The 21,846-nt window shown below is 49.3% G+C and overlaps 1 protein-coding gene across 2 annotated transcripts; it reads left to right on the forward strand.

Annotated features, from left to right (window-relative positions):
• The first annotated feature begins 1,922 nt into the window (after nt 1–1,922).
• Tex22 (testis expressed 22) lies at nt 1,923–17,608 on the forward strand. Of its 2 annotated transcripts, XM_036205506.1 has the most exons (3): nt 1,923–2,031; nt 2,400–2,571; nt 17,189–17,608. In XM_036205506.1, exons 2-3 carry the CDS (start codon nt 2,416–2,418, stop codon nt 17,516–17,518), a joined length of 486 nt encoding a protein of 161 aa, XP_036061399.1. In that variant the 5' UTR covers nt 1,923–2,031; nt 2,400–2,415; the 3' UTR covers nt 17,519–17,608. The 2 variants fall into 2 exon arrangements, with proteins under 2 accessions (XP_036061399.1, XP_036061400.1); XM_036205507.1 differs by having other exon boundaries at nt 1,923–2,571.
• The last annotated feature ends 4,238 nt before the right edge of the window (nt 17,609–21,846 follow it).

A 21,846-nucleotide genomic window follows, 5' to 3' on the forward strand; every position in this document is an offset into this window, starting at 1 on the left:
CTGCCTCAGTTCTAGTTTTCTCAAGAATCCTTTCTTCTTCTCTGGGGTGTCATTGGAAGAATGAATGCCTGCCCCCTTGAAAGCTGTGGCAGTCCCGGGTACCCTGATGGTTCAATAGGAGCCCAGAGTTTGGGTTCCTGACCTTGAGAACCTCCTAAGAGCATGCTCAGAAAATTGCCAACAATAGGGCTGAGTTTGAGGACTCCTTACTTTTCCTTGGGTGAAAGATGGCCCATTTTCTATTTACTTACTTCCCCAGCCCCACCTTGCTGAAAAGAGTCCATTTGTCCAGGGTGAGGCCCTGCACTGCTGCTGGGACCTGGGTTGGGCCCTAATCCCTGGCTTAGTGGTAGTGGAGCCCCTGGTGAGGAATACTCTGAAAAGATCCTGGGTTACAGAGCCAGGCCACTGTCATCCTTGGAGTTTAAGAGCCTGGCTTACCTACCGCTTGAGTTTCTTCCCAAAGGTCAACCTTGGTAGGAAAGATTTGGCCTGGAATTCTGGCCTTGAGGCCATGGGGGGGGGGGGCATAGGGAGGGTGTCTCGAGCTATGCTTGAGGACAGCCCTTTTCCTAGAGACTCTTCCTCTGTGTGTGCGTCCTTGATCGTCCAGAGGTCTGACTCTATACAAGAGGAGGGCATGGGCAGAGCCTGTCAGCAGCAGCCCAAGACAAAGTCAGTGAAGCCTAGCACATAAACACCATGCACCCACCACCATAGCAGCGCCAGGTGCAGACCTAGAAGCAGTCATCCCCTGTGCCTCCGTTTCCCTGAGTTGGTTAAAGAGAGATGATCCATTTTCCTTTCCTACCTCATGGAGCTGTAATGAGGATTCAAGAGAAGCACTTTTGTCCCTTTGAAGGATGACTAGACACCAAAGCCCCCTGACAGGCAGTACAGTGGTGAGGATAGTAGAGTGTGATACATCCCACAGGCCTTAGCCCTGAGGCCCTTAGAGCCTGCCAGCCAGTTCCTTTTAGGCCTGGCCACACACAGCCTGTGTGGATGGGAAGGTTCCCCCTCATTCCTGTCAGTTGGGGGCCCTGCCACCACCCTCTGAGTATGCAGCTCAGTATCACTGTTTGGTACCAGAGCTGGGAGGGGAGGGGTGGCCCTCGGCTCCTGTGCAATGGCTTGTCCTAGCCTTATCCTGCAGGCCTCACTTCTGCCTCTAGCCTCCATCTCAAATCCTTATAAAAAATGTCCCGGCACTTCTTCCCTGAGCCAGGGTACTGGACCCTCACCTGTTCTCCAAACCCCCACGCCCTCCGGAGACTGCTCTGTCCTGGAGAGGGGCCAGCAGAGGCTGACCTTGCGTGAGGATGACTCCGTCCACTTCTGAAGACTGTCCAGCGCGTTGTGACTGATTTCTAGGATGTATGTATGTATTGCTAGTTTGTTTTTAATGGAAAGCAGGATTCATGTAAATAGCTTTTTTGGGAACAGATGCTGATCTGCCCCATGCGACCATGTGGACGATTTTAAGGTGCTGAAGCGACACTAATAAACTGACGGCGCTCAAGCCGCCCACTGCTGTGATTTCTTTCAATGTATTGGGGCCACGCGGCTGGGCGCTGCGGCGCAAGCGTCAAGGGGCGGAAGCAGCAGCGGAGGGCGGGGTCTGTGGAACGGAAGCTCCAGGTCCGCTCCGCCCCTCTTAGGATTCTGTCTGAGGCTGGCCGCTTAGGTTCCACTGAGTCGCCCTCACATCAGTCCGAGCTCACCGCCACTTTACTGAGTCCATCTGGCCGCTCCATCTATCCGGACCCGACTGAGCGCTCGCCGCCCGCGACTCTCCATTCCCCCGCTCCCCGTGCAGGCCCTTCTGAGCCTGGTGCCACCGGCTGGCCCCTTGTCAATTGGATCCCATTAAGTCGGCCTCATTTGTCCGGGTCCTCCTGACCCTTCCCTTTGTAGTGTCCACTGACCGCGCTCCGGAAGTCCCCGGGCGAGCTCTACTCCGCGTGGGAGCGGGTGACCCAACTCACCTCACGTTTCACCCCTGCCTCTCAACTGACTTCCACAGTTCAGGTCCGCGGACAGGGAGGGAAATGAGAGCTCAGGCTGGCCCCGAGCCGTGTGTGTAGTAGGGTCGTTGAAATGACAGAAGGGAGGCGGGCAGGATCCTAGGATTTAGAGCTTGTCAGAACACAGACAACACACCCCCTACGAGGCAAGGCTGGGAAGGCCGAGCAGGCGGTCTGGTGAGAGCAGAGAAGGGGCGATCTACTTCTCCTGGGCTACTGATGCCCCCGGGGCACTGCTGGTGTGGTGGGCAGTGGCCGCAGGATCTAGGAAAGGAAGTCACGTAAGGGACCCTCGCTGTTTGGCAAGAGTAGTCACTGGCGAGAAGGTGGCCCAAGCAGAGCTTGCCATTTGCTTCATGTCTGTCGTGGCAGCCTGCTGTAGGTAAAGATGGACAGCAGGCGGCAGCGCCCCCAGAGGAAGACGCTACAGTGGCGGCTCGCTCAAGAACAACCGCAACAGTCCCCCTCACTCGGGCCTTCAGCGGCCTCCGTCCAGCCAGACACCAACAGCAACCCTCAGGAGGACCTGCAGACCCAAGACTGGGTAAGCTGCAGGAGGCTCTTCTGAAAACCCACCCTGATTGGGGAGGGGCGTGGAGAATGGACCTCCGGGACCAGAGGAGAGGCCTGAATGGGAGCATGGAGTTCCCAGGGCTCTCTTTCTCCATCCACTCTGGCGAGGCTTGGAGGTAGATGTGTACCCCTTTTGCTTCCTCTGGAGGACACCAAGGAAGAATTGCCTGAAGTCAGGAAGAGGGTGCCACACATACCTACCTCAGCCCTCCCCAGTGTCCCCCCAACCCTGGACAAGAGGATGTCACTAAGTGGGAGGGAGAATGAGGTCCCCACAGCAGGGAAGTGCCCTCTGTATTGGCCATCACTGAAACGCACACTGCAGCTGTGTTTGTGACAGCCTCAAACAGTAAGCAAACCTGATCAGCGTCACCGGGTAGCAGGCGCTGAACTGTGCTCAGCTCAGTGGTAGGAGAAACAGGCCTGACTGTGCAGACCCCTAGGACACTCCCTGAGCACAGGATATCACACTGTCTGTGGTATCGTTTCCGCCGAGAAAGAGTTCAAAGCCAAACCACGTCAGTCAAGACTGTGGCAAAACTCACGCCCGTGGTGTTCTGGTTGTGTAACCAGCCATCGAGCAGGCACTGAAGTGTATGTTTGTCTACCTGTGTACGTGCTGAGGTAAAAGGTCAGATGGGTAAAGAAAGTAGGCTCCCTGGACTTGGGGATTTAGCTCAGTGGTAGAGCTCTTGCCTGGCAAGTACAAGGCCCTGGGTTCGGTCCTCAGCTAAAAAAAAAAAAAAAAAAAAGAAAGTAGGCTCCCAAGCTTGGTGTCATGGTTCACACGCGGAAGAGGTTGAGTGGGAGTATTACAAGTTCAAGGCCAGGCTGAGCTGTATAACAGAACACTGTTTCAAAAAACTAGCAACAATGCAGAAAGAGTGGGGTCCCAGAGTCACCTGCATGACTACCCATGACTTCCTCAGCATGTCCCCCAGGACCCAGTGCCTTGAGGCCCCTACAAAGGTTACAAGTGCTAAGACCTGACCTCTACAGTGCTAACCAATAGACCCTCAGCTTTCATGAAGCCAGTGTCCCACCTAGGGCATTCCAGGTTGTGAAGACACTAAAGTGTCACTCATCTGTTGGGTGTGGTCTGCCCGGGAAGAGGGACAGCTGCAGCATTTTATCCTGGTGAGATAATGGGAAAGAACAGGGTCCTGAGGCTGAAGGGACTGCAGGCTCCAGGTTGGGGACCGACAGTCACTTCAGTGTCAGCCACACCTTGGCTCCTTTTGGGGTCAGCTCCAATTTGAAATTCCTCTGCCTCTTCCTTCCACAGCTCTCAGGTCCTGCTAGTGGCTCTGGCCTTGGAGGATGTCCAGGCTGCCTTCCCTAACCTTGTCCTGTGTCAGGTTCTCACCCTTGGCATAGACTGCTTCCTCTGGATCTTCCCCCTCCGCTGGCTCTGCCTCATGTTGCCACCCACAGAGCTCCTGGCTTGGCTAACATAGGCCTTTGTTCCTCCCTTCCCAGCCCAGCCCTTAGCGTCTTCTCTCCGCAGGTTGTCTTCAGCCTACAGTGCCATACACGGTGCCTCAGAGTGCAGGGACCTTGGGCTGAAGGAGGGGTTGGAGAAAGCCTTCCTAGCAGAGGGTCCTTAGGCGTCCAGTTCAGCCACAGTACAGTACAGACCACCTGGCCAGCATGCTGTGAACACTGGAGAGGAGCAGGCAGGAGGCTTGGGGTGCTCTAGGCCGAGCCACATAAAGGACACCGTCCTCACCCCACCCGCCTCTGAAACTGTGAGTGACCAGCCAAGGAGCACCAGACATGCAAAACCAGCCTCACGTGGAGACCCTGTGATTGTCCTGGTTAGTCCAAAAGTCTCCTGGAATCTTAGCCAGGACAGTGTTCAGAAGTCAGTAACCCTTATAGCCACAGCAGCAGACAGGATCAGCAAGGAAAGACAGTCCTCCCTTTTCATGACAGCAGGTAAAGCTCAGGAAATACGCAAAACCTACTTGAGATGAACTTTACCTCCCCCTCCCCCAAACAATTACAAAGACTCGAATGACAGGAGATACTCTGTTCTGGAGAGCAATGTCAGATTGGATGGGTACTCTCCAAGGCCTTTCACAACTCAGGGTATCACTGAAAATGCTACATGTTGCCAGGCACAGTGGTGCACAACTTCCCAACACGTGGGAAACTGAGGCAGGCAGATCTCTCTGAGTTCAAGTCCAGCCTGGTCTACATAGAGACTTCCAGGGCAGCCAGGGCTACATAGTAATACCTTGCTTCAAAACAAAGCAAAATTATAATAATAATAGTGGCTAATATATAATGTTTTAAACCTGCCAGTTTGCCCTAAAATAATCTAAGTAGTATTCCTATGGGGAGGGGACGGACATTGGTTTTGGGTTTTTAAAACAAAGTCTCATGTAGCCCAGGCTGGTTTTGAACCAGCTATTTAAGCCAACCATAAGCTTGAACTCCTGATCCTCCTGCCTCTACCTCATGAGTTCAGAATTATAGACTGTAGGGCAGGTGCTTTGCTTGAGGGGCTCTGGCTTGGTCTCAGGAGGTGACAGCTGAGGGCTCAGTCAACCACCATACTCTGAAAGCAGGAGGAAACCGGAAGCTGCTTCTACAGTAGCTCCCACCCACAGGAAGTCAGTGGTAGGTAGTGAAGAGTGGAGGCATTGGGAGCCCGTGGACCCTTACCACAGGATGGCTCTCGTGGAGATCTCCCTAGGATAGCTGAGTAGCCTCAGGAAGGCAGTGGAAAGGGGCAGGGTAGAAGCTGCAAAGACATTTACATTCTGGCCTGGGGCATGTCCACCCTTTCCACGTATTTTGTTTGTTTCTTTGTTTGTGTGGGAGAGAGTTTGGGGGAACCAGGGGCTGGCTGTCGATGGGTCTGACCATTCTAGAGGCTGGCTGTCATATACAGTAATTTAGGGCCCTTGGCCGGGCAGTGGTGGCACACACTTTAATCCCAGCACTTGGGAGGCAGCAGCAGGCGGACCTCTGAGTTCGAGGCCAGCCTGGCCTAGCCTACCGAGTAAGTTTTAGGACAGCCAGAGCTGTTACACAGAGAAACCTGTTTCAAAAATCAAACAAAAACCAAAGTCTGTAGGTAGGGCCCAAGCAGAATGAGTGGAAGGACCATCTACTGTGTGTCATGGAGGAAGTGCGGAATACCAGAGATGAAGGTCTGACAGTACCAACACAGCACGGGGCACCTCATACATGGCTGCCGAAGCTCATTACAGAGAAAGGTAGCTCGCATGCGCTGACAGCACATAATCAACATTCCCTTTTATTTGGCTTTTCGAGATCTCAAGCCCAGGTTGGCCTTGAAATCATTTAAAGTCCTTAGGCCTCAGCTTTCTGGATACTAGAATCACAGGTGCTACTACACCTAGGCTAACAGTCAACTTTAAAAAAATTATGTTTATGTGAATGTACATGAGCCTGTATGAGTCTGTGTACCGTGTGCATGCAGGAGTCCGTAGAGGCCAGCGGAGAGTGTTAGATTTCTCTGGAACTGGAGGTGCAGGGTGTTGTCAGCTGCCATACAGGTGCTGGGAACCTCACGGGTCCTCTGCAAGAGCAGCAAGCACTCTTAACCACTGAGCCATTCTCCAGCCCAGCAGTCTACTTTTAATTTTATGCCTGGTTAAAAAAAAAAATCTCGGGTTGGGGATTTAGCTCAGTGGTAGAATGCTTGCCTAGCATTTAAGCATTTTTGCTTAAAAAAAAAAAATCTCTGACATAAAGAAAAATAAAGTGATAAACAGAATTTTCCCATCAGAGACTCTCATCTCAGTTCTGATAACACACCTTAAAGACCCAGGGAGTATCTCAGAACACATGAGAAGGAAGGGGGTATCTCAGAACACACGAGAAGGAAGGGGGTATCTCAGTACACACGAGAAGGAAGGGGGTATCTCAGTACACACGAGAAGGAAGGGGGTATCTCAGTACACACGAGAAGGAAGGGGGTGAGCAGATAAACTGAAGGGAAGGCCATCAGAATCCAAGGTGCTCACTGCCCCACTTACACAGGTAAGCGGAAGGTGGGTTCTAGGCCACCTAGGGCTACACAATGAGACCCTGTCTCAAAAAAAACAAAACAACAAAAAACACATGTAAGCAATCTGTTGCTGATATGTTTATTAATGTATAATCTGAAAGGCAAAGGTATTTCAAAGCTTTACTTTGAGCTGTGCATCATTAAAAAAAAAAAAAAAAAAAAAAATGAGGGGCTGGAGAGATGGCTCAGCGGTTAAGAACACTGGCTGTTCTTCCAGAGGTCCTGAGTTCAATTCCCAGCAACCATATGGTGGCTCACAACCATCTGTAATGAGATCTGGTGCCCTCTTCTGGCCTGAAGGCACACATGCAGGCAGAGCACTATGTACATAATAAATAAATTAAAAAAAAAAAAATGAGCAAGGCTTTATCAGCCCTAAACTCTAGCACCTAAACTCTAGCACAAAAAGATGGTGTGGAATCAGGAGTTGGGCAGATGTACCTGCCATCCAGGACAAATGCTGAGTTGACCTCTGAGTAAATCTAGGGGGTTACTTTCTGCTTACCATGGAATTTCAAAGCAGAAGTAAAAGGTTTGCAGCAAACAGTATTGGAGTGATTGGCTGGCCATTTACAGCACAGTAGAATACAGCCCTGCCTTTCAACACCCAGGCGCCAACATGCCGAACTCAAGCCGGAAATTGCTTTGGAAGAATCTGTATTTAGAATCCCAAATGAGAACTGCTTTTCTTAATCCAAACATAAAATCCTGAAGGAAAAGCACAACAGGTTTAAAAAGTACAGGGCAAGCTGGACGGTGGTGGTGCATGCCTTTAATCCCAGCACTCGGGAGGCAGAGGCAGGCGGATCTCTGTGAGTTCGAGGCCTCTGGTCTACAGAATGAGATCCAGGACAGGAACCAAAGCTACACAGAGAAACCCTGTCTCGAAAAGCCAAAAAAGTACAGGGCAAGCAAGAAGTGGAAATGTTAAATGACAATCTGGAAGAAATGCTTATAAATATTTATATCATTGAAATGTTTACTAACAGGAATCTAAAATGAGAAACCAACATAGCAGCCCCTACCTGTAGTTCCCGCATTTGGATGCTGAGGCAGGATTGTGGAGTTCAGGACCAGCCTCGGCTACACGTAAAAAAAAAAATACACACACACACACACACACACACACACACACACACACACACACACACACACAAAACAAAACATCAGGGCTGGAGAGGTGGCTCAGCAGTTAAGAGCACTGACTGCTCTTCCAGAAGTCCTGAGTTCAATTCCCAGCAACCACAGGGTGACTCACAACCACCTGTAATGAGATCTGGTGCCCTCTTCTGGCCAGCAGGGACACATGCAGGCAGAACACTATACATAATAAACAAATAAATCTTTTTTTAAAAAAAAAGAAAAAAAAACAGCAATGAGAAAACTTTCTCGAAAGTTAAGTGGAAGGGGGCTGGAGAGACAGCCTGGTAGTTAAGAGCACTTTAAGCTGTTACAGTGGACCTGGATTTGGTTTCCAGCACCCACATGTACCTTTTATAACTCCAGTTCCAAGAGTTCTGATCCTCTCTGGCATCTACCAGCACACACATATATGTGGTGCACATACATACAAGCAGGCAGATGCTCATAATTTTTTGTTTTTTACATTGAATGGTAGGCTGGAGGTGTAGCTCATTGGTAGAGAGCATTTGCCTTGCACACACAAGCGTTTGCTCTCCAGCACCACACACCAAACATGGAGAAAAAGAAAGTGGGTGAAGTCTGGCTTTCAGTTCCAAAACAAACAAACAAGCCCCACCTAGATGAATACCGAGTGGGGCTACATTGGTAGAAACGATGGCAATGAACACGTAAGGGAAGAGATCCTGTCAGTTGGTTTTTCCAAGAACCTGTTTGTGAATGTTGCCCACTATTTTTTTCTTTTAACTTTATTCACTTGTCTTTCCTAATGCCGTTTTTTATTAATTGATTTTTATTGTTATTTTATGTGTATGGACATTTTGTCTGCACGTATGTCTGTGCACCACAAGACCAGAGGGCATCGAGTTCCCTGGAACTGTAGTTACAGACCTTGAACTAAGTCAGGTGCTGGGAATGGAACCCGTGTCCTCTGCAAGGACAGCATGTGCTCTTAATTGCTGAGCCATCTCTCCAGCCCCAGATGAAACTCTTGGTTTGTTTTGTTGCTTTTGTTTTTGTTTTGTTTTCTGAAACAGAGTTTCCCTTGTATAGTGGCCTCTGCCTCCTGAGTGCTGGGTTAAATTCTTTAAAAAAAAAAAAAGTATTTATTTATTTTGTATACAGTATTCTGCCTGCATATATCCCTTCAGGCCAGAAGAGGGCACCAGATCTCATTACAGATGGTTGTGAGCCACCCTGTGGTTGCTGGGAATTGAACTCAGGACCTTTGGAAGAGCAGCCAGTGTTCTTAACTTCTGAGCCATCTCTCCAGCCCCTTAAATTCTTAAGTATGTAATTGTTTGGCCAGAGTATATGAGTTTAGAACATTTTTCTTTTCCTTTTTTTTTTTTTTTTAGACAGGGTTTCTCTGTGTAGCTTTGCGCCTTTCCTGGAACTCACTCTGTAGACCAGGCTGGCCTGAACTCACAGAGTTCCATCTGCCTCTGCCTCTCGAGTGCTGGGATTAAAGGCATGTGCCACCACCGCCTGGCTAGAACATTTTTCTTTAATTTTTTTTTTTTTTTTTTTTTTTGGTCTGGCCTTGTGGTGGTAGCACACACCATTAATCCCAGCACTTAGGAGGCAGAAGCAAGTGGCAGGTGGATCTCTGTGAGTTTGAGATGTTTTTTGGCCTTGTGGTAGTGGCATACATCTTTAATCCCAGCACTGGGGGAGTAGAGGCAGGTGGATCTCTGTGAGTTTGAGGCCAGCCTGATCTACATAGAGAGTTCAAGGACAGCCAGGGTCACACAGAGAAACCCTGCCTCAAAAACCAACAACAACAAAAATTTTTTATTAATTCTTGCTTTCTGTGGTTTTGAGGTCTGCTTGGTCTAGATAGTGAGTTCAAGGACAGCCAGGGCTACATAGAAAGACCCTGCCTCAAAACACAAAATCAAAACACAAATTTTATTAATCCCTTGAGGATTTTATACAGTGTATGTTGATTGGGCCTGGCATGGTGGTGTACACCATTAATCCCAGCATTGGAGAGGCAGGCAGCTCTATCTAAGAGATCAAGGCCAGCCTGGTCTGCATTGCCAGTCAAAACAGCCAGGGCTACACAGAGAAACCCTGTCTCAAAGGTGGTGGCACACGCCTTTAATCCCAGCACTCAGGAGGCAGAGGCAGGTGGATTTCTGTGAGTTCAAGTCCAGCCTAGTCTACAGAGCTAGTCCAGGACAGGCTCCAAAGCTACAGAGAAACTCTGTCTCGAAAAACCAAAAAAAAAAAAAAAAAAAAAAGCAACTATGTATTTTATCATATTCACACACCCCAACTCCTCCCTGACCCACCCCACCTCTCTGCCCAGCCAACTTTATGTTCTCTTTTAATTTTTAACCCATCAAGCCTAATTTGTGTTGCCAGCTATTTTTGGGTCTGGGACTTGCCGTGTCGTGTGGTTAGCCTACCAGCGGTCAAGCAGAGAGAACTAATTTTACCTCACCTAGTAGCTCTGAAATGCTCATAGTTCCTCTGCTAAGGGAGGGACGTGTGTCCTCTCCCTCCACACTGGGCTTTTGTCTGGCTGGAGCGTGTGCATTCTGTCAAATTCACTGTGGGTTCTTCTGTGTACCTGCTCTGCTGTGTCCAAAGAATCCACTGTGTCCTTGAAGTCATCCACCACCCATGGATTTTAAAATCTTTCTGTTCTCTCTCCCTCAAAGATTTCTGAGCATTTGAGGGGATAGATGTCCATTTAGGGCTGGGCACTCTCAACCTCTTGTTCTCTGCGTGCTGACCACTCGTGGGTCTCTGTTAATTGCTATTGACTGCAAGAGAAGACACTTCTCTGATGAGGGTCAAAGATTCACTGATGATCTGTAGGTATAGGATAAGTCGTTAGGAGTTTTAAAATGTATTTTATGTGTATAGGTATTTGGTCGGCATGTAAGTTCATGCATGATTGGTGCCCACAGAAGCCAGAAGAAAGTGTTCAGTCCCTGGAGCTGGAATTATATATGGTTGTGAGCCATCATGTGGGTGCTAGGAATCAAACCTAGGTCCTCTGGAAGAGCAGTATGTGATGAGTAACTGATGAGCCATCGCTCCAGAGTCCTTAAAATCCTTTTTCCCACTTGTTTGTTTTATTGAGACAGGGTTTCTCTGTGTAGCCCTGGCTGTCCTGGAATTTGCTCTGTAGACCTGGCTGGACTTGAAATCAGAGATCCACCTGCCTCTGCTTCCAACATCCCCTCCTTACCCTCAAGTTGTCGTTGTCATCCTTCTCCTCCTCCTCCTTTGATTTTTTGTTTGTTTGTTTGTTTTGTTTTTCGACACAGGGTTTCTCTGTGTAGATTTGGTGCCTTTCCTGGAACTTGCTCTATAGACCAGGCTGGCCTCGAACTCACAGAGATCCACCTGGCTCTGCCTCCCGAGTGCTGGGATTAAAGGCGTGTGCCACCACCACCCGGCTTCCTCTTTTGATTTTTGAGACATCTTTCTATGTAGCCCTAGCTGCCTGCCTGGCCTGGAGCTCACAGAAATCTGCCTTCCTCTGCCTCCCAAGTGCTGGGACTAAAGGGCTTTCTTCCAATGGTAGATTTAAGCTGCAGATTGTCCTTGGGGGCAGTTCTGGCCACACTCTGGCGCTCTGGTGTGCCCTCATGTTCTATCTGAATAAATATGCATTTCAGTCTCAATTTTTGTCTTCACATGTTGGATTGGAAAGGTGCCCATTTCGATAGGAGTGTGTTAACTCCAGTTGGTAGTTCCAGTTGGGTTGTTCTGTGGCCTCAAAACTGTGAGCTCCGGGGACCTCTGTGGGTCCATTTTGCTTGTGGCATAGATCATGTCCAACTTGTGTGATTGTTCCATCTGTTTGGGGAGGACATGGGTAAGAGTTCTGGGCATATTCTCCTACGCCAGTTACTTATATCTTTATCTTTACGTTTTTGTGCTGCTGTTCTTAAAACATGCATGCATGCTGTTGGGCAGTAATCCCAAACAAAGCCTTGCTGTCAGTGCTGTTGCCAATGGTCTCACCAGTGTGCACATGAAGTTAATGCTGCTCCCTCCTTCTCCTGCATTCTAGAGTCTGCTGATTTTCTGCCATATAAATTGAGGATTTGGTGCCCTACCTTCCACCTGTTCTCTCTCTGCATCCTTCCAAGGAGTTATATTATACTCATTTCATTTATGTGTGTGCCTGTGTGTGTGTGTGTGTGTGTGCATGTGTACATGTTTGTGTGCATGTTTATGGGTGTTTGTGCTTGTATGTGTGTTTGTGTGTATGGGTGTGTGTGTGTGTATGTGCATGTTTGTGTGCGTATGCAAATGTGGCTGTTTTTGGTGTGTATATGTGTGTACATAGGCCAGAGGCCAGTGCCAGATGTTTTCCTCTTTGTTCTCTACCTTATTTCTTGAAACAGTTTGCAGATGAACAGTTAGCTCACCAGTTCTGCCAGACAGACAGCTACAAGCCCCAGGTAGTCTCCTGTTTCCATCTTTCCAGCTACTGCTGAACCTGGTGTTCACCTCCATGCTGGGGCTCTGACCTCAGCCCCTCATGTGCCACAGCTAGCTAGCACTTTACCCACAGTGCCCTGCCCTCAGCCTCCAATTGGGCTTCTTAGAGCTGCTTCCAGCATTAGTTGGATTTTTTTTTCCCCAAGACAAGGTCTCACTAGGCAGCCCCAGCTGACCTGGCACTCAGAGAGCTCCTCTTGTCTCTATGTCCCATATGCTGGGGTTGCAAGCACGCACTAGCATGCTTGGCTCCAGGGTCCAACTATAGGATGACAGTGTTAGTGTCGCCACAGCTAGGGCGTGGACACGGTAATGTTCCTTTTCTCCTTTATATTTATTTGGTTTTTCAAGACAAGATTTCTCTGTGTAACAGCTCTGGCTGTCCTGAAACTCATTCTTGTAGACCAGGCTGGCCTCTAATGCACAGAGGTCCATTAGCGTCTCCTTCCTGAGTGCTAGAATTAAAGGTGTGTACCAGCATGCCGGGCCTCCTCCTTCCTCCTCCTTCTTCTTCACATTTCTTTTACTTTATGTATATGACTGTTTTGCTAGCATGATGTGTGTGCACTGCATGTGTGCCTGTTGGATCCCCTGGAACTGGGGTGGTGGATGGTCGTGAGCCACCATGTGGGTGCCAGGAATCGATCCTGGGTCCTCTGCAAGAGCAACAAGTGCTATTAACCCACAGCTGAGCCATCTCTCCAGTTGCTGCTTTTCTTGTTCAGACTTTTGCTTTTCCTCGGAGATAGCAATTAGATTAACTATCCTTTATGGAACCTTCTATGAACCACATCTATGGCTCTATGTACTGAGAGGTACGTCAGATCATCTGAAAGCCCCATTGTCTCCTGGGTAGTGGTTGTCCTGGGTTTCCTGTTCCCACTGGTCTGCTGTCCTCAGGGCCCCATGCAGGCCTTCCTTGTCTATCTCAGGATTCCTTATTTCCTTGGCCCTTGGTTTTTCTTTTTCTCTGTTTACTCCCAGAGCATACCATCTAGCCACTTCATTCACAAGGATTCAGAGGATGTTGACTTTTTGGGGGCTTTAGAGACTCAACAGTGTGGAAATGTCTTTGCACACTTGTACAGCACTTTGGTTAGGTAAAAACTCTAGGAGAGAATTTTTTTTTTCAGGCCTTTTAAGGCCTCTCCCTATCAGCTTCCAGTGCTCCTGTGTAAAGCCATAGACCATTCAGGCGTCTGCTTCTCCGTGCATGCTCTGGTTTTTCTGTGTGTTGCTAGGCATCTGTATGTAGCACCACCCCTGTGCCGTTTTTATCTTTGAAAGTTTTTTTTTTAAAGACTTACGTATTTTATACGTATGAATGTTTTTGCCTGCATATATGTCTGTGCACCATGTGCGTGCCTGGTGCCTGTGGAGGCCAGAAGAAAATTTTGGATCTGCTGGAACTGGAGTTGACAGTTGTAGGCCACTGTGTGGTACTGGGAACTGAATGGAAGTGCTCTTAACCACTGAGCCATCTCTCCAGCTTCGTTTTCAGAAATTTTAAAGATCTTTTTCCTCTTGCCAGTGTTCTGAAGTGTCAGCATAATATATTCTGCTAAGGCTGCCCCCTCCATCTCTGGGGACATAATGTGTGCATCTTCATGTGTATGTGTTTTTGTTTTCTCTTTCTTGCAAGTTGATCCAATAGGAATGATTCTCGGGCTTTCCCGTGGCTTCCTCGGTGTATCTTTACAGTGGTGCTTTTCTTTCAATCCGAAGTTAGTTAATTAGTACTTGTGGTAGTGCTCCGTGTAACGAGTATCTCCAGATAGATTCTGGACGTTTCCCACTTCTTGGTCAGAAGTGGCTAGGTTGGTTGCCCTGTGTGTGCCTCTCACTCTCAAAGATCTTCTGTTTCTGCCTTTCTTGAGGTCTCTGCACAAACACGAGGGGCGTAGCGTGTGGCCTTGTGTCTGTGTGTCAAACATGGAGTGCATATGCCTCCAGCCAGTGTCATCAGCAGAGCAGAAGCTACTCCAGCAAGAAGTACTGTGACCACACAGCGCTACAAGAGAGGTGTGTGGGGTTGGGGATTTAGCTCAGTGGTAGAGCGCTTGCTTAGCAAGCTCAAGGCCCCAAGTTCGATCCTCAGCTCAGAGAGAGAGAGAGAGAGAGAGAGAGAGATGTGTATTCCCACCACACAAAGTGGGTTAAGAATAGGAACAGCTCTAGACTAGCCTCCCACTGAGTATCCATCTTGCTAAGTCACACTTTCCATGTCCAAGGTCATTCTTGTCCTCGGGATGGCCCCTCTCCACATGCTTCTGCTCTGGTTTCATCCATAGCCTGTATCCTATATCCAAAGTTCACAGTGATAGTACAGACCTGGGATCTCTCTCTTGTTTCTCAGCTAGCTAGTGGCTCTGTCCTGCTCTTCACCTTCACCAATGACACTGGTGACTTTGCGTGTGTAGGTGTTCAGATGGCCTTTGTTAGCAGATGACTTTGCTGTGGCATGGTCAGGCAGGCGTCTGGCTTTCAGTGGCTACAGGTCTCTGCTTTTCAACAGAAAAGAACTTCTCTGGACCGGGCTGCAGGGAAAACAGAGTAAGCTAGGCTGCAGGATGGGATGAAGGGCTGTGGACTTCCACCACCCCCCCTCCCCTCCCCGAGTTAAACAATGGGAATGTGTTGCCTTACGCTTCTGAAACCAGAGGCCTCCAAGAGAAGAAATCAGAAGCGGTGGTGTTCTCCTTTTGGGACTGCCAGAGCAAACAGCTGTAGCTTAGGCAGTATGAAAATGATGCCTTGGGCTGAGGATTTAGCTCAGTGGTAGAGTGCTCGCCTAGCAAGTGCAAGGCCCTGGGTTCAATCCTCAGCTCCAAAAAAAAAAGAAAAAGAAAATGATGCCTCTCAGTCCTGAGGCTGGCAGGTCAAGGCCAAGCCCCTCACAGATTCAGGTCTGGAGAGGGCCCACTTCTTGGTTCACAGAAGTTGCCTTCCCTGTGTTTTAATGTGTGGGGCATGAGTGGGCTCTGTGGATCATTTCTGATGAGCTAAGGCCCTAACCTTTCCCCTGAGGGCTTCCTCCTGCTCTGGCACTGTGAAGGGGAGGCCTCGGCCTGTGGGTTTTGTGGAACACAAGTCCCGAAGCCTGGCTTCTGAGGGCTGCATGAGGACCTGCAGGGGTCCCTTTTGGCTTCTAGACTGTCGTCTCCTGTGGTATCTTCTCCCAGTACATGTCTTAAAGTCAAATGTTCACTTTTTCCCCTCATATTTTTGCCATCAAAGCCACTTTGTGTGTGTGTGTGTGTGTTCTAGTGATGGACCCAAGGTCATGCACATGCTCAGTGTGTGTTCTATCATGGAGCCTGCCTGACCTCTTGCTGAGTATATTTGCATTGTTGTGAAACATCTTTCCAGGGCCTTTCCACTCTCAGAATCTGCGTTACCTCCATGAAGCATCTCCCTTTCCGTCTCCAGTCCCCGAGGCACCGTTCTACCCTCTGTCCAGTGAGATTGAGTTCGACAGTCCAGGACCAGCAGGATCATAGCAGTTGCTGAACATGGGCTTTGGCGGCTGCTGTTTCACTGAGCCATGCCCTCTGGGTTCACATTCACCCACACAACAACATGTGTCCATTTTTTTTTAATTTTTAAATTTAAATTAAAAAAAAAAATTAATTTTAGCCAGGCGGTGGTGGTTCACGCCTGTAATCCCAGCACTCGGGAGGCAGAGGCAGGCAGATCTCTGTGAGTTCGAGGCCAGCCTGGTTTACAGAGCTAGTCCAGGACAGGCTCCAAAGCTACCGAGAAACCCTGTCTCGAAAAACCAAAAAAAAAAAATTTAATTTTTACAAATTTATATATATATATATGTGTGTGTGTGTGTGTGTGTGTGTGTGTGTGTGTGTATGTGTGTGTGAATTTATGTGCACCATGTGCATGCAGGTGCCCACAGAAGCCAAAGGGTGTCAGAGCTCTTTCAGTTGGCATTACAGATAGTTGTGAGTTGCCTGATAAACGTGCCAGGAACTGAGCCCAGGTCCTCTGCAAGAGCAGAATGCACTCTTACTGCTGAGCCCGATGCCCCAACTGCCCTCACGATTTTTTTAGAGTCAATAATGCTCCATTGTCTGGGTGAGTCCACCCCTCCACAGCCCGCGACTCCTTCCGTGTTTTGGAAGTGACTGACTGAATGTGGATGTGAGTGTGCACATCCAGGCTTTGCTTTCTTCTGGGTCTGTACCCAGAAATGGAACCATCATTTCATGCGTTAATTCCTTCCAGATTTTTTGAGTAAGGAGGTCCTTCACTTGGAATTGTCTCATCTCCACTTTTAGCCCTCTATCCAGAAGGTAGCTAGGTGTGTCCCCTAAATGGGCAGTCTGGAGGGACTTCCACAGACCATTGCCCACTGAGGGGCATCCTGTAGCTGTTATACGTGGGCTTTACCTACAAGCCGACACCAGCTTTCTTGCAAGTCACCACATTTTGCGGGGGGGAGGGGGGAGTTGGTTGGTAACCAAACCCAGTCTTTAGGATCACTTTATATTCCTCTTAGGGAGGAAGGATGCCTGGGGTTGATCTTTGAGACTCAACTTTTTGGGGGCACACAACAGGTTAGCTTTGTTATGCCTCTGGCCCAGCCCCAGCCTCCACCCTGGAGTACTTTGCCAGCACCACTGTAGTACCAGCACAGTCCGGGGACAGGTGTAACAGTACGCATGAACACCTCACGTACATGAAGTGCTCAGGTATGCTAGTGTGAGAGTGTTCTGCACAGGGCTATGTGTCAGGGCACTGCCTTCCCACCATGAGCGCTTCCTGAAGTGGAGTGCGGGAGTCGGACCAACCTGGGTTTCATAGTGAGACCTTGTCTCAAAAATAAACAAATAGGGCCTGGAGACAGCTCAGTTGGTAAAGTGCTTGTCATATAGATATGAGGACCCGAGTCTGGAGGTGACCATGCGCTCTGTCCCCACAGGTGTCTGAGCCCCCCAAGCACAGGAGACCAGGTAGCCGCTGGAGTGTCAGCATCGACGAGCGTAGGCGTCTGGCCATGCTGCATATACAGAGAAGGACAAACACAGCCAGAGCCCTATCTAGAGACAAGCTGGGCCTGCAGACTGTACCCTCCCCACTGACCGGGCCTGCCCCAACCTCTCCCAACCAGGTCCCCGAAACCACGGTTGATCCCTCGCAGGATATTGTGCAGATGGTGGCCCAGCTGATATCTGAGGGTGTGGACAGGGATGTACTCCTTCCTTACCCACTAGAGCCCACCATGTACCCCAATGCCTTCCAGGACTTCTAGGCCCAGAGCCATCCCCTCTGGCAGAATGAGAATTTTGAGGCCCAGACCTCGAGGTCACCCTTCTCCTAAGAAGGACCCTGATTAGCCCAGTGTATGTTGTCCAGTGTCTTTCTTTGTGGTGGAGCATGACTTCTGTACCCCGCATACCCTTTTTGTGTCCCACTGTGGGCATGACCCACCCACAGAGGACAAACAGGTAAGGACAACGGTCTCAGGACTTGGGAGAGCTGCCCCTCCTGGGAACCTGGTTGGGAACTGTGGGAGAGCCATGGAAAGGAGAGTCAGAGGTGGCTTTCCAAAAGAGCCCCTGCTCTGTGGGGCATAATGGTGACCAGCACTTCTGGGCCTCTGAGGAGGCTAGATTGCCGCACAGACCCTGGCTCATGACCCACTGCTTTGCTAGCCCTGTTACTGAGCAGCTGCCTGAGGAGGTGGTGGGATCCCTGCCATGTCCAGTTCCTCATTGGGGTTTCTATGTCATGAACCATTTGGGGCCCATGAGATCTAGCTTCAAGGCCCAAATGGGGTGTGTGACCTAGGATAAGACTTTGGTGGTGACAGCTGAGGGATAGGGGCCTAGTGAGGTTTTAGACATAGGTAGGTTCCCAGGTAACTGATGATTCCAGACAGTGAACTTGAGGTTGGAGAGGGCTGGGAAGGCAGTGTGCACTGTACAGTGGGTTTGGGGTTAACATAAGGGGTCTTCAGTTATGTCTCATTTTGTCTTGAGGTTGGGAGCCCTGCAGAGGGTTTGGGACTGGGGTGGTAACACAAGACACATTTGGGGGACATCAAGCTGGAGGAGAGACAGGAAAAGTGTGGTAACTCCAGTTTGCCAGTGGTTATAGGGGGCGCTGCAGACTTAGAGACTGGTAGTGGTGGCCTGGGCTCCTGTGTGAGTGAGGCTGGACACAGGGGAGTCAAGAGGAAGTGACAGACCAGGTTCAATGCGGGTGTGAGTCAGAACTGTGCACTGGACCCTGAAGGAACCAGCTAGCGTGGTAGTGCAGCACCAGCTGCCCCTGCCCACAGTCCATTGCTGAAACACAGACTTTCCCATGCCCGACCCTAGGTCCCTAGCTGCTGACTTGACTTCTCTGCCCTCCCTTTGTAACTCAGTGAAATCTCTCCTCCTCTAGGAAGTCTGCCTGCACCATCCTACTGGGCACCCCTTCCCAGTTGTCCCTTGATGTCATTTTTGTCCATCCTAGGAGGCCTCTCCTACATTTTTTCAGGATACGGAGGGTAAAGGGAAGGCAGGGCATGGTGCCACAAGGACTAGGGCAGGGATAGTCTGGACAGGGCTGTGGGTACATGATGGCTCTTCCACCTCCTCAGAGTGTGAAGGTGACTTAGAGCACAGCACACAGTGGGCCAAAGTCCTGGGCTAGGCAAGAAGATATAGAGTCCTGTTCATGTGAGCTGAAGTCGAAGGTCACCACACAAGTGTCTCGTGCCGTGTGCATTCAGCTCTGAGTGGCTTTAAAGGCCACCCTATTACTTCACGTTCTCTCGTGGCTGAGGGTTGACAGGGCTGCTCCTCCTGAGTCTGCAGCCCGGATACTGAGATGGTCAGCTCCTCTTAGAATCCTCCCCATCACAGCAACACAAGTCCAATCATGTGGAGTATCGGCTGAGGCCCAGAGCTGGCCCCGCCCACCGGCCACTTGTGATAGCTAATGTAGCTCTGCAAGGCCAACACAGTCATCAGGGAATGGAGCCTGGTGTTGGAATTGTTAGCAGCACCAGTGAGATCACTGTTGCCCAAACTCTGGGGCGGTGCATAGTTTCCAGTGGCCACTGCAACTAACTATCACAAGTTTAGTGTTCTAAGAGAACACAGGTTCATTAAGTTCTGTAGCAGTCCGCAGGGGGTCTCACTACACTAGGATGAAGATGTAGGCAGAGATGTGTCCTCCTGAGGCTCCAGGGAGCTGCAGCTCACCTTCCCCAGCTGCCTGGGGGTAAGTCAGACGGCAGTGCTGGCTCCATTTACCTTCTTCCCTCCTCTTTCAGCTCCTATGGGTAAGGACCCTTCAGACGGCTCTGGGCCCACCTAGATGACCTGGAAAACCTCTCTGCTGTAAGGTCAGACTTAGTGAACTTGATTTCCTTAGCTCCATCAGCATATTCACAGGCTCTCCCTTTTGGGAGGGGAGCATGGCACCTTCTCCAGGGTGCTGTTGGCCTCTAGGGGCAGAGGGTTAGGTGCTACTAAGGTGTATAGGACAGCTCCCCACAAACACATGACCTGGCCCCGTGTTCAGGATGTCTACTGGGAAAAACTTGGGACAGAGAAGGGTACAGGAGGTGGGGGGCTCTGAGGAGACTGGGGTGAATAGGGGTTCAGACAGGTTGGTTCATCTTAGAAGGAGCAGAAAGGTCTTGGGGGAAGGGTCCCTAGCACCTTAGTCAAAGGGAGGCGGGTCAGGTTGTGTTGAGCTAGCCATCTCACTGGACACTCAGCACCTGTCCCTGCTTGATACACTGACTCTGAATGGGTTGCAGAGGATACTCAGTGTCTCGGTTTCTATTGCTGTGATGAAACACCATGCCCCAAAACAAGTTGGGGAGGAAAAAGGTTAAATACCTCTACATTGCCATTCATCACTGAAGGAAGTCAAAGGCAGAAACTCAGGGCAGGAACCTGGAGGCAGAGGCCATGGACGAGTGCTGCTGACTGGCTGCTCCCCATGGCTCATTTAGCCTGCTTTCTTGTAGAACCCAGGGCCACCAGCCCAAGGATGGCATCACCCCCAATGGAATGGTCCCTCCCTCATTGATCAGTTATTGAGAAAATGCCTTACAGCTGGATCTCATGGAGGCATTTCCTTAACTGAGACTTCTTCCTCTCTGGTGACTCACAAAGTTGACAACAAAACCAGCCTGTACACTCCAGACACCTGTAACAGAAAGAGGCCTCCGGCAGGCGACTTTTGCAGTGCAGGGCTGCTGGGGCACTTAGGAGATGTAGTTCACAGCTGTCTTTGCATGCCACTACATAAGAGATTACTGCATTGCATTTGCTCAAAATTAACTGAGTGTTTTTTTAAAGCAGTTTGATTGCTAAAGTGGAGGCTGCTGACATCAGGTAGAGGTTATCTCAGCTATTTCTGGGACACCTGAGGGGATAAAACGATGGGGATCCTGAAGCATAGAGCTTCTGCTTTCACACTAAAAGAATTACACTAAAAAGAAACAAAGTAAAACTATTTAAACTGGGAAAACTCAAGGAACTATGGTAAAATGCCAGGTGTGGTGGTGCACGCCTATAACCCAAGCACTTAGGACAGCAGGAAGACTGATGTGAATTTGAGACTAGCCTGGGGTATATAGTGAGACCCTGTCTCAGGAAATTGTAAGTTATTTTTAGAAATTATAACTGCAGTAAGGGATAAGTACTGCATATTTTTCAATGCACTCATTTTTTGGTTTGGTGTTGAGTGCCATGGGCCTTCCCTGCTCAGTCAATTCATGCAAGCAAGACCAATTACATTTCCCTTCCAATCCAGCTCCCCAGCCCTTGTTCTGCTCTCCTGTAATCAGCTTACCTCCCGAACTTGGGCCATTTGCATGATTTGTTTTATATTTTATAATTAGCTGAAATTAAGGTCAGCTTCAAAGTTTTATTTCTTTTATACTATGTGTACAGTGCCTTCATGTATGCATTCATGAAGTGCCCAAGGTGGCCAGAAGGGAGCATCTGGAGTTACAGACAGTTGTAGACAACCACATGGGTGCTGGGAACTGAGCCACAGTCTCCTGAAAGAGCAGCAAGTGTTGACCCATCTTTCCAGGCCTCTAAGTTTTTATTTTTATTTTATGATTTGGCTTTTTGAGACAGGGTTTCTTTTTGTAGCCCTGGCTGTCCTGGATCTCGCTCTGTAGACCAGGCTGGCCTTGAATTTACAGAGATCCATCTGCATCTTCCTTCCTGAGTGCTGGGATCAAAGATGTGTGCCACCACTACCTGGCTAAGTTCTTATTTTTGATTGGTTTCTTTTAGATAGGGCCTCATGTAACCAAGGCTGGCCTTAAAAGATGTAGCTTAGGCTGGAGAGATGGCTCAGAGGTTAACAGCACTGGCTGTTCTTCCAGAGGTCCTGAGTTCAATTCCCAGAAACCACATGGTGGCTTCCAACCATCTGTAATGAGAGCTGATGCCCTCTTCTGGCCTGCAGTCATACATGCTGTATACATAATAAATAAATTAATCTTTAAAAAAGATGTAGCTCATCTTCTGTCCTGCCTCGACCTCTCAAGTGCTGGGATTACAGCTGTGTGTCACCAAACCTCAACAGTTTTTTTTGTTTTTTTTTTCTAGACAG

This window comes from Onychomys torridus, chromosome 14 (assembly GCF_903995425.1).
Source record: "Onychomys torridus chromosome 14, mOncTor1.1, whole genome shotgun sequence".
Lineage (NCBI taxonomy): Eukaryota > Metazoa > Chordata > Mammalia > Rodentia > Cricetidae > Onychomys > Onychomys torridus.

Excerpts from the sequence above, each read along its gene's own strand:
- Tex22 (XM_036205507.1), top strand. The coding sequence starts at position 2,416 with ATGGACAGCAGGCGGCAGCGCCCCCAGAGGAAGACGCTACAGTGGCGG. Across the intron at positions 2,572-17,188 it reads ACCTGCAGACCCAAGACTGG|GTGTCTGAGCCCCCCAAGCA; the intron begins GTAAGCTGCAGG and ends CTGTCCCCACAG.